This window comes from Parasteatoda tepidariorum, chromosome 6 (assembly GCF_982258835.1).
Source record: "Parasteatoda tepidariorum strain Cologne lab strain chromosome 6, Ptep-v5.0, whole genome shotgun sequence".
Lineage (NCBI taxonomy): Eukaryota > Metazoa > Arthropoda > Arachnida > Araneae > Theridiidae > Parasteatoda > Parasteatoda tepidariorum.
Window position 1 is genome coordinate 94202813 of NC_141760.1, and position 12779 is coordinate 94215591.

General features: G+C 29.5%; 1 protein-coding gene across 3 annotated transcripts in view; it reads right to left on the reverse strand.

Annotated features, from left to right (window-relative positions):
* Positions 1–12779, reverse strand: part of LOC107457357 (inactive tyrosine-protein kinase RYK) — a 265361-nt gene that overhangs the window by 42676 nt on the left and 209906 nt on the right. For all 3 annotated transcript variants that reach the window (XM_043046508.3, XM_043046458.3, XM_043046428.3), the window contains exon 2: positions 1911–2038. In XM_043046508.3, coding sequence (XP_042902442.2) covers positions 1911–1970 — 60 coding nt within the window. In that variant the 5' untranslated portion in view covers positions 1971–2038. The remainder of the gene's footprint in view (positions 1–1910; positions 2039–12779) is intronic.

Sequence of the window (12779 nt, forward strand, 5' to 3'; positions counted from 1 at the left end):
TTAAAATTTATTTACTTGCAATTTATTTCACTTTTGAAAGGGGAAGTAAGACTTAAAATATTTAATGCACTTAATGGTTTTTTTAAAAAATTTGTTGCAAAATAATTATAAGTTTCATTGAGTTCCGCGATGTTAAATTGAGTTTATACGCTTTTGAATGAATGAGAACGCAGTTAAAGTTTATGTAAAATAAGTAAATATTTCGTTACGGGTAAAGTTAATATCTAATAAGGGAATATTTTTGCTTTTCTTTCTATAACACAGCATGCTTTACATTAAAGCTAATCATCAAATAATGGACAAGCTCTTTAATAAATTAGTTCAAATGGAAATCATCATCATTAGTTCAAATAGAAAAATACATTATGACAATTTTATACTGCAAATTAACATATTATAGTACAAATTATTTATACTGTGAGTCAATTTCGACTTGATTTTTCAAACATGGAAATATAATCATTATGAGAGTTAGGCCAACACCTCCTAGAATAAGGAAGGCCTCAGCACGGATCAATTTAGTAGTCCGATGTGACGAAGTTAACTGCGCAGTTGATGAAAAATAAGAAAGATGTCATTACGTTCGGGGTACTAAGCTGCGCAGTGGTTGAAAATACGAAATATGTCATTACGTTTGGACTACTAAAGGATATTTATGGTAACCCGTGCAGAGGCCTACTCTTTTCTAGGAGGTGTTGGTTAGGCGCGCCTGTCTTGGCGAGTGGTGTCATTTGGCGATGAGATTTTGAGTTGGATCCGAGAACTGAAAATGGAAACACTGCTTTTGAATTTTCTCTCGCTCGAAATCAATTTTTACATTATTTTGTGTTTTGTCTGATTATTATATTTGTTTGTGTTGTGGAAATATGAGACGATTTAATAAATAATAGTTATTTCCAACCTGGAATACTTATTTGCAACACATTACATCATTTTAAATAGAAAATGTTCTATTAGAAACAAATAGGTCACTGCTAGTCAAATGGCTCGTGGCTCCAAAAAAGTGTTTTACAGTAGTTAGAATTGTCCTTTAAAAAGCCAATCAGTTACCATGACAAAGGAGCTATAATATATTAATAAAAATTTAGACCTGCATTTATACCGATGCACCAAATAAGGTGCATAGGTGCAAAGCATCAATCAGATTCTATATTGTTGAAGGCTCTCCAGGCAAATTAAGCATCTGATTTGTGCATCGAAACAAAAATCACACTATGTACACTGGTGTAGGCTTTTATTACTTTTTGACCGGAGTTGAATAGACCGATTTTTGGCTTTACTGCTATCAATCTTCAACTCGGTAGCTTTGTAATTTTGAACCCAACCTAGAAGACAAAGAAACACTTGGATCAAACTAGCCTTCGTGGAGGACTTTTTGATGGAGCTAACCCACATTTGCGTCACACGGAGAAGAAAAGCACTCGAACTTCCCACGATTAGCCTTAGAGCAAGGGATTCTGACCCATGATTCATGTACCACTGAGGAAATTTTACGCCAGCACTATGGTCGGTGCGAATCTGGAGCATAATTCGAATCTCCCAACCATCTTGAGATTCAAACTTGGGTTACCCTAATGGAAGACGAATTAAAATTAAAGTACTATGAGTACTTTTTATAGTAGATACTATAAGTCCTTTTATACTACTATAAGTACTTTTAAAATAAAAATATTTCAAAGTATTTGTATTAGAAGTACTATAAGTATTTTTAAAATAAAAGTACTTATAGTCATTGAAAATGTTAGGAACTTTTAAACAGTATTCAGGTTCTAGGTTTCTCTTAATCGAGGGAGGGGGGGATGTTGATAGTCTAACTTTAAAAAGCGTTATTTTCTTTGATGAAAATCTCTTCGAAAGATAATTTTAAGAGTCTTTGTGTACCAATAAAAAAAACAGTACTAAATCCTTACCGGTGCGTTTCTTATGCTCTGCCAGGTGAAATAGAGTTCCCATATGGAGTCTGGAACCATGACGGAAAATCCAAGCGCATAATCATTGACTGTTCCGTTGTCCACATACCGCAGCTCCGCATTCAAACCTACGGGACAGATAAAAAGAAAAACATCAATCAGACAACATTTCCAAAACACACATAATTAGAGACACACCATCTGTCACGGATTATTAACGCGAGAACAAGCCGTGACAGTCATTGTTTGCATCTATTAAGTCACCATGCTTCCTTTGCAATTAGCCAATTGAAGACTTTTAAGACAACGTTGCACACGTCACAGATACATAACGCTCAAATAAGGTACTTTTTTTTTCCAACCATGAAGTCCCACCTCCAGATTCATTTTAAGGCGGCAAGGAGGTTTGCTATAGGTAAAGGGTTGGGACAATAACTGATGCATGTTTGGAAGGTACCTCCAGTTATTCTTTATGAGGAAACGTTCATACATTAAGGAAAGATGTTTTGAGAGTGATTTTGGTAGTTATTTTAACATGGTTTTTACGAAGTCATTTCGCAAAGGAAAATAAAAAAGCCACAGTTTAGGTGCATTAACACTTGAAACAAAGCTAGAATTTTAAACAATATATGACATCTTGCTGTGAAAAATTATCTGAGCTTTAGAACGGACAAATAGCTTAAATATTTTAAAAGTTGTTAAACTTTTTTAAAAAATCGCTAATTTGGCGACATTTTCACCTTCTCTGAACCAAATGCCTCATTCTTATTTTTTGCAACGTTTTATGAGCCCTGTTGATGCAGTATAGGAGAAAATTTTTAAATATTAAAAAAAAAATTGGACCACAAAGACTGTGGCTTCGTTACATGTTGATGTTTTGCGCCATTTTAAGATAAAGCCTCGAGGGCACTGGCTAAAGATGGCTAAATTTGCCCAACGGTCATGAGCAAATTGGTCCAAACTTAACAGCAGTAAATAGCATATTATTTGCAAAAAAGCATAATTTCATGCGATGACATAGCTTTCGAAAAATAGCCTCACGAGGCCTTTCCCTTTCTGACCTAACTCAACGCTCGAAGAGGTGGAAACGAGGAAGAAAAATTCAAAAAAAGGCTTTTATTCCTTTATACTTAAATTTCCACAAATAAACTGTTGTTAGATATTTATTTTTCAATCACGATTAAGTTTGAGCGTGGCGAGAAAACCTAGTGGAAGAGTTCACATTTTCATAGATAGGAAAAGTTGAAGCGGCGGAAATATGTAGCGAGAATTTCAAACAAGCACACCAATTTATCACTGAGTATCACTCCTAATCTGGATTTAAATCAGATTTTGGAATTCGGAAGTACTAGTCTCAAAGAGAAAAAGACAATCGTTTTTTTGTTTTGTTTTTGTATTGCTTAATTCTGATTGCGAAAGTGCTGTATCCTATTACGGCCAAATTTTTATTAAAAAAAGCAAAGTTTGACGGAGTTATCAATTATTACTGTAATAATTGATAAATATTACATAGTTAAAACAAAGAAGAAAGAAAATGAAACGTGTTCACTTTTTACAAATGCAAAAAAAAAAATTTTTTTTTTGGATAATGTTACTTTCTAAGTCATCCGCAACTTGTTCGAATAATTGTAAAAAAAAAAAAAAAAAAAAAAAAAAAATTACAGCATTTATGTCGCAAAATTTTAATAATATTTTCGCATAATTTATAGTACCCGAATTCGGTTCAATAGAACACAATTTAATAAATAAAATAAAAACCCTATTAATTCCTCAATATTGATTTTATTAATCAAAACGTGTTCTACTGAACTGATATTTTAACGTTTAGAACACATTTTAATGAATAAAATGAAATCCTATAAATTCCGCGTAATTGGGTATAATATAAAAAAAACACAACTACTTCCACTTAGTAAGAATAACATTTACCATGACGCAATGCTAAATTCTATGCCACTATCCACATAAATCAATTATTAATCAAAAATCGGATACCAATTACTTTTCTTTATAATGCAATAAAATCTGGCGAGCAGCTATTTAAACGATCAAACACTTCGTTTGTTTATTTGTGGCTTGAAGTTAGGCTCGCAGAAAATGCCGTTCATGGGTTAAATTTGGTAGGAATAACACAACCTGTGACGTAGGCTATAGTATACCCAATTGATTTTATTCACCAAAATGTGTTCCATTGATCCTAATTACCAAGTTTAAATTTTAAGGTTGCATTTAAAAAACTTTTTCAATGTTTTCAAAAACTTTCGTAAATGCATGAAATTTTTAAAGAACTATACTTAACTCAGCTTTTTATAAAATAAACTAAACGGCGAAAAAAAATCCTGCAATTAAAAAAAATAAATAAATAAACAAGCATTAACAATAAACGTTTTCTCAGAAAAATCACAAGTCATTCCAAATTTTTTTTAAAACTTCTTTTAAATTTATCGTCCGTAAGAAAAGTGATTTAAGCGAAACAATCTCTAGAGGGCGCTGCTTACTGCACACATTAATCGCACCCACTTAAGAGGAAGATTTTGCGGGAAGAAAAGAAACAATTAAAAGGAGAAAAGAATAAGGAGCGAAGTGAATAGGATAATGCACATTTCCGAATGGGAAACATTCTTAACACAATTTTTCGGTCACGGTAAAACGGAAGATTCGGAAGAAAGAAGCTCTTTTTTTAATTAAAGTGTGGTGGGAGATTAAATTATTAATATACTAAGCATAATTAATTTACATAAGAGTGTGTTGGTACAACGTGATGAAAAGGAATTTATTTCCTGTTTAGAGAGGACGTAGGCACTTAGATTTTATAAGCTCTTCTCGTCATTCAACAAGTAAACAGTAAAAAAAGAAGAGCTCTTTCATTTAGAGCTCTTACTTAAGAGAAATAATTGATAATTTACACACCGCAAGAATTCTATCTAGACGCAGAAGATTAATTTTCTTTGTTTCTAAGTTCTAAACGAATCATCGCCACGGTTGCCACAAAATAGTAAATTTAAGATACTGATTTTCTGTATAAAATTTGAGGGAAAAGAATACAAGTTTAGAGGCAGATGATTTTATTAGTAGAGAATTATCGTAATCGTTTTCTTATAACGAATTTCAGACGAATTAATTTTTTTGAACTAAAACATTTTTGGTAGCAAGTAATTTAAAAACACTAATTTGAAAATTTCATTAGAGTGTAACAGCTTATCAGTTCTTTGTTTCTAAGTTCTAAATGAATCATCGCTACAGTTGCCACAAAATATTAAATTTAAGATACTGATTTTCTACATAATTTGCAGAAAAAGAATACAAGTTTTGGGGCAAACGATTTTATAAGCAGGGAATTTCCGTAATCTTTTACTTAAAACGAATTTCAGATGGTACGACAAAGAATGCTATTCAAATTTTATGTAAGTTTTAAATAAACAAATGTGATCTTTACTCCACAGATTTTTTTAACATGGAACTTCTGAGAAAGGCCGAAAAAACTGTGTCAATACCCCTCTTTTTAGAAGTTTAATTTACTGACTATCGTATTAAAAGGCAGAATGTATATATATAAAAAAAAAATCAATGACTAGATTTTAAATCCTTGGGAAACTGAACAACATAATATAATCTTTCGAACTTTCTTAGTGATTGAAAGAGGTGAAAATAACACAAAATCCCAGTTCGACTTCCATTTCTCACCATAGTGTAAACCACTGCGGAAAAACAACTAAACAAAAAAAGGTTCCCTGAAGTAACAGATTCCTTTATAAGTGGGAAAAATTGAATAAACAATTTTTCTTTAAAAAAAAGAGAGAAAAAAAAGTAAAATCCACTATTAAAAAAATTTTAAAACAGTTTATGGCTTCAATTTTATGTGAAATAATAATAGTAATTAGTAAGCTATTTACATAATTTAATAATATTTTACATTATCAATACCTAATTGTAAAATATGAGAAAACTAAAAAGAAACGATTGGAAAAAATAAATTTAATGAACTTCTTACGAAACTAAAAAAAAAACAAAAAAACAATCGTAGTTTCTTTTTCAATGTTGTACTTTATAATTATAGTTGTAGTTTATAATTCAGGTTCTGTAATATATAGTTTTAAATGCAGTTACTTAGTTTTGTAACTAAATAAGGAACAGTTAAAATAAAACTCAATTTTATTAATACAATTAAAATAACAAATCATAATCACTATTACAAAAGGCACATTTAATTCACAATTACAATATAATATAAACGTAAAATTACAACACGAAATATAAACGTAAAATTACAACACGAAATATAAACGTATTCGTAAAGTTTAAATGTAAACGTTTTTATTACAAATCACTTTTGTTTCTTCTCATTTACGTCTGGCGAGTTTTGAAAATGAGAGCTAGAAGCATGTCGACTGTCATTACCAATTTATATATTTTTGAAGCGAATGATGTTTTTAATCAATATATAACTACTATAAAATAAATAACTAACATTTGTGCTATTGTTAGAATAGGAAACAGTACTTCCTTAAAATTGTTTACTAAATTAAGCATTAAGTAATCTTAAAAATTAAAATCGATTTAAAACTTGACATTTATATTTGAGTAAAAAATAGATTTCGAACAATTGACCTTTTTTTTCTTTCTTGATTTAGAAATTAATTGAAAAGAAGCGAAAGAATATTTTTTTTATTTTTTTATAAAACTTAATTAAGACTTCTGTGAAACATTTAATTCGTTTCTTTTACGATTTTTTTTAATCAAATCTCCATTTTATGAGGTGAAATTTCGGTCAAAGGATAGCTATTAACTGAAAACGGTTACGTATAACTGTTAAGAAATAAGAAATAAAGACATTTAGAACTTCAGAACTTTTTTTTTCGCTGATTAAAATAGTGAATTCATTTCGGTTGAAACAAAATATATTAGAAAGCTAATTACAAGATCAATACCGAAATAGATTTTAAGTATTCGATTTAAGAATTCGTGGCTTTAAAAAAAACCTAGAAAGGAAAGCAATTATTTACATTTTATAGTTTGGATCTTATATCAATTTAGTTTAAAATATACTATCTACATAAAGTGTTCTGTACCGACCACACTAAATTTATGTTTTTAAAACTCTGGATAAGATGAGAAAAAAATATGCACATTAGAGGTCGCAAGTTAAGTTTAGTTAAGTAAGTTAAGCAAGTTTAGTCAAGGAATAAACGAAAATTTAACGAATCACTACTACTAATGAAGTTGAAAATGAAATCATTAAAACTTGTTTGATTTCTGTTGAAAATGGAAATAAGTTTATGGGCTCCAAGTTTCACAAGACAATCAAATCGGTTTTTATGTTCATCTTCCCACTTGTGATTCGACAAAATGCGAGAGTTTTTGTTCCTTTCTTGCTGGAACATCAATTTGAGGCCTCTAATAACCACACATTTTTAAAATATTTTTTAAAGGGATTCTAAAAAAAGGAAGAAATAACTGAAAATTTTCCTTTATAATTAGTACAGAAAATTTTTCTCTAAAATGTCCACTATAAAATGAGATATTTTCAGCTTTAAGAATATCAAAACTGAAATTTTAGAAAAATTGAAAGTAGTATATATCATATTAGTTTTTAATACTATATTTAAGGTTGTTTTTCGAAAACTTTGCGCTAAATGAAACTATTGATTACCAAATAACATGTTACTTTTATAACTTTTGAGAACTTGTAACAGCTTATTATGTCTGGTAAGTTAAGTTTTGTTCATTTCTGATTAGTACCCTATATACCGATTTTGAGAATAGCGCATTGGATATGAAGCAAAGCCACAGTTTTGTATTTGTGATATAATTTTATTATTAATTCAAAATATATTATAAGCTCATAAGAATGATGCAAAAATTTAGAGTTATTCACTGTTTTTGAAATTTTTATTCGAAAAATTAAATTTTGCCAAACTGGCGGTTTTTTAAATTTTTTTTTATTGATTTTTCAAAGTATCTAAGCTATTTATTCGTTTAAAAGTCAACGCAATTTTTTTTCCAGCCAAGTAGTTTGAAACTAAAATTTTAATCCGTTGTGGCTCATCTTCCAATGAGGTGAATCAGGTTCGAATCTCAGCGATGGCTGGTCGATAGGAGTTCCGCACCCGGCTCGCGCCGACACCACTGCTGGCGTAAAATAGCCACAGTGGATCATGGGTTAAAGTCCCTTTGTCGTCAGACTAACCGCGGAAGATTTACGTGGTTTTTCTCTGCAATGCAGGTTAATTCCATCAAAAACTCCTTCACGAAGGCTAATTTCACAAATAGTTGATCCAGGAGTTCCCTTGTCCTTCGGAATGGGTTCAAAATTACAAGGCTACGGCGTTGAACATTGGTAACAGTAAACTCAAAATTGGGTCGGCTGTTCAACGACGGTTATAAAATAAAAAATATATGTAACTAATATTTTGCTTTTAGTTAAAGGTACTCTGAGGCTTTTCTTAAGTTCCTCGAAAAAAAAACATCATAAAAACGTTTTTTATTTTATTTTAATATAATTATAATTTTAAAAAAACATGGGAAAAAACTGAATTCATTTCTCGTACGTAAAATCCTCCAAATAATTAAATCTCATTCGAGATGGTTGTTTATGAATTCATGAATAGTGCACAATTCATCTCTCTTTCATGTCTTCGATTCATCATACAAATGCGACAACAAGTCAGAAAGAGCGGCGAAACTAGCTCATTTTACTGTTTGAAAATTGCTTTAAGCACTTAATGAGCAAAGATCACGCGAGCAACTCCTCAAACTCTCTCTAATAAATGAAAACGTGTGAGCACTTCTATTCTCCATGAAAACATAAATGAAAACGATCTTTTATTTATGAACGAAAAAGTAAAAAATGCAAAAGTAAAGGAATCACTTCATGCAGCTGAATCTCTATACCCATAACGATAAAAAAAAAAAAAAAAAAACTATGAGAACTAATGTCTAAAAATTGACAATAAGCTTGATATATTTTCTAGAAACAAGTATGAAATTTTAAGAAAGTAAATATAGGTAAGATAATTTTAAAAATTTCAATTTAAATCTGTTTAGAAAATGTTTGGTATAGTAATGGTTCAATAATTCAAAATCGTTTTCAATAAAGTATACTTATTATCGATCACAAATAAGTAAGTAAACTAAGTATATAAGTGAGGAAGAAACAAAAAAAAAAGTTATCTAACTCAGTTGAATATCATATCTAGCTTTATTGCCTGATAAGACTTGAGGTTTCTAACAATCACCGTTTAGCACGTCTTTCTTTCAGCAATCAAACAGGTTTTGATGTTTTCAATTCCTCCTTCCTCAGTAAGTGATTCGTTAAGTTTTCATTTTCACTTTATTACTTAATATATTAATTGCTAAATATTAATTCAAATAATATAATTATTAAATTTTAATTCATCTTATACAGGGAGACTAAAACTATATTTAAGAGACTTCTACCCTCAACATTTTGGATTTTAGGTTAAGTTTTCGATTTTCTTCTTCTTAATATTTTTTTGTTCTAACAAATTTTTGATGATATAGTATTATTTGATAGCACAATAACTTTAAAAAAAAGATTGGAAATAAAAGGGTCGTTTTACTAGATAAGGAGAAATAGCACTATATATAAACTATATATATATATATATATATATATATATATATATATATATATATATATATATATATATATATATTTAGAAATTCTATGGAATTTTCCTCAAAAATTAAAACAATAAAAATATGCGATTTGTGATTTTGAGTCAGTAATTTAAAACTACACATTTATCAGTCTTCAGATTTTATTGAAATTATGAAAACCGATTTGGTTGATTCTAAAAAAATTCTTAAATAGCACTAACACAAAGATGTTTACTAAATCTCTAAAGACTGACAAATGTATACTATTTAACTATCTTCCAAAAACTGATTATAGCAAAATTGCATTGATAAAATTTTGTTAGAAAAAATTAAAAGGGAATTTAAAATGCCACACATTTTATATCTCAAATTTTGATAATGTGATGGCTTTATTTTTTACATATATCGAAAGAAAATACCGAATAGAGTAAAAATTCCACTAACAGTTTATTTGCGAAACTTAAATAAAGAAGCCTTTTTGGATTATGAGCCTTTATCTCCCTTTGACAGTTGAGTTCGATCGAAAAAAAAAGAAACAGATTTAGGAGAGTCAATACAGAACACCCTATAGATGAAAATAGATCTATACTATTTAAAAGTTTATATTAAGGGGACCGGAAAGTAATGTCGTTTCGGTGCATTTGATATTTATTATCAAGATTTTATTTTTAATCAATAAAGTATTCACCCCCGTCAACAGCAACCTTTCAATGCCGGATCGAAAATGAATCGAAAAAAAAAAAAAAATGAATTGGTTTTTAAGACTAACGAATATTTAATGAGCCGAAACGACATTACTTTCCGGTCACCCTAATACATAATATCTCTATCTGCTTAATTGAACTATATAAAAGGTTTTACCTTTTCACTGATCTAGATTTTACACCTCATTAGGCGTTCACTCAAAATTTAAATAATATTGGTAAAAATCAAACAAGGCAAATTATCGTATTAAATTAAATTTGAATACAGCAGAATCTGCATGTTCATGACAGAAAAACAATGACATTTAATTAAACATCAATCAAGTTAATAAACAGTACTTTAGCGCATTCAAACTGACAAGAATGGACCTGTCCAAACGCACATCCACTTTTGGCGACAGGATTATGAAAGTATCATTGTGGAAGAGGAATTGAATAATACATGACACGGGATGTTGTTGGAAATCGCCAATCAACCCATCTGGCTTCTGATGGAGCATCTAATTGTTGGTTGTCAAGAAGACTAAATGACGTTTTGTTTTTAATCCTGCCAACAGATGGGATGGTTCACAATCATTCCGGAAAGCTACACGAAATAGAGCAATTACAGTTGACATCAAGCTGTGTGGGAGTGCCACACAGAGGATAGACATGGTTCTTAAATTATAATCTGTCTATTCTTTGCAAAACTCGGTTATTAAGTTGAAGATGATATCAATACCAGCTTAAGAGTAAAATAAAATTTAGACAGATGTAATAAGGGTTATTGATTTTGTTCAAGATTAAAGGATTTTAATAGTATCCATATTAATGATCTATATTGTGAACACAAGTTGGTTTCATGATTAAATTGAAAAGGATATCAATAACATTCTATGGCGAAAATAAAATTTGAACAAAAGGTTTAAGAGTTATTGACTAAGAGATTTTATTCAGTCGAAGTTTTAATGATCTCAAAACTTTCAATGGAAAACGAGGTGAACCGGTTTCAAATCCCAACGTAAGTTGCTCGATACGAATTCCGCACCCGGTTTGTACCAACCATGGTTAAAGTTCTATTGCCGTCAGGCTAACCTTAGGAGGTTTTCCTCTTCATGTAACGAAAATGCGGATTAGTTCAATCAAAAAGTCCTCCACGAAGGCAAATTTCTTCTTATACTTGATCCAGAAGTTCCCGAAACCCGAAAAATGGGTCAGCTGTTCAACAACGGTTATAAAATAATGTAAAATAAAATGGTAAACGAGGTTTCTAATTAATGATCTAAGTACAGAAGAATACAGGATACGTTTACCATTCTATGGGCAAAATGAAATTATGAACAAAAATTTTAAGATGGTCCATCTTGATCCTAATTAATGATTCATGAGCAGAAGAACACACTGTGGTTTCAAGATTAAATTGAAAATTACAAGTCTGTATCTAAGAGCATTATAAATTTTGTTCAAAAATTTTAAGAGCTATTGTAAAGAGATTTTCTTTAGTTGAAGTTTTAATAATTTCAAAACTTTTAATGGTACCTATTGATCCTAATTATTGATTCCTGAGCAGAAGCAATGTTGTTCCATGATTAAACTGAAAATGATTACCTATTTAAAAGAGCAAAATAAAATTTGAACAAAAATTTTAAGAGCAATGTCCAAAGGATATTACTTTGTTGAAGTTTTAATGAGTCTTAAATAAATTTTTATTATTTCATTTGATGGTTTCGAAAGAATTATCTTTGGAAATACATAGTTTGGTTCTATAATTAAATTAAAGAGGATATCGGTATCAGTTTGTGGGCCCAAGGAAGTTCTAGGAAAAAATTTCAAAATCTAAAACCTAGAGATTTTTGGTTCAAGTTTAATAATTTTTATATGAAATTTTATTTACGGTTTTGAAAGCATATTTTAGTTTAATTATGGAATTGAAGATGATATCAATACCAGTTTCAAGGCAAAATGAAATTTGAACACAAATTTTAAGCACTTTCATCAAAATTTAATGTTACAGATGAAGTTTTAATCATTTTTTAAAATTTGTTATAAGTACATACTGTTCTAAAATTATAACATGCATTTCTTATATTAAGATTAATATAATTATTGAATTGATCTAGTATTAAGGAAGTTAATGATAAAAAAAAAATTGTTTTTTCAAGAGCTAGAATCCAAAGTGTCTAATTGAATGTTATTAAACTATGAGAAAATTTATTATAAAATGTCCGTAACTATTCGTTTAAAAATTTTAGACTTTTTTATTATTACAAGTTTTAGAAATCACTATTTAACGTTTAGTATTGGATACGCAAAATTAGCAAGAAAAAATTTGAATAAAAAAAAAAGTTGCTACACGACATTTAAGAAATACATAAACAGAAAATATTTAAAAAATGATTAAGTCGGAATGGCTTTCATTTGTTAAAGTTAATATTTTTTTAACGATTTTTATTTGACAAATTGAATCAGCAAAAAGATTAATCGTTCATATAAAAAAAATTATAATAAGGATAAATCGATATCCAGTTTAAATCGAGCATGGTCTGTAGACCTGTTTCTTTCTTTT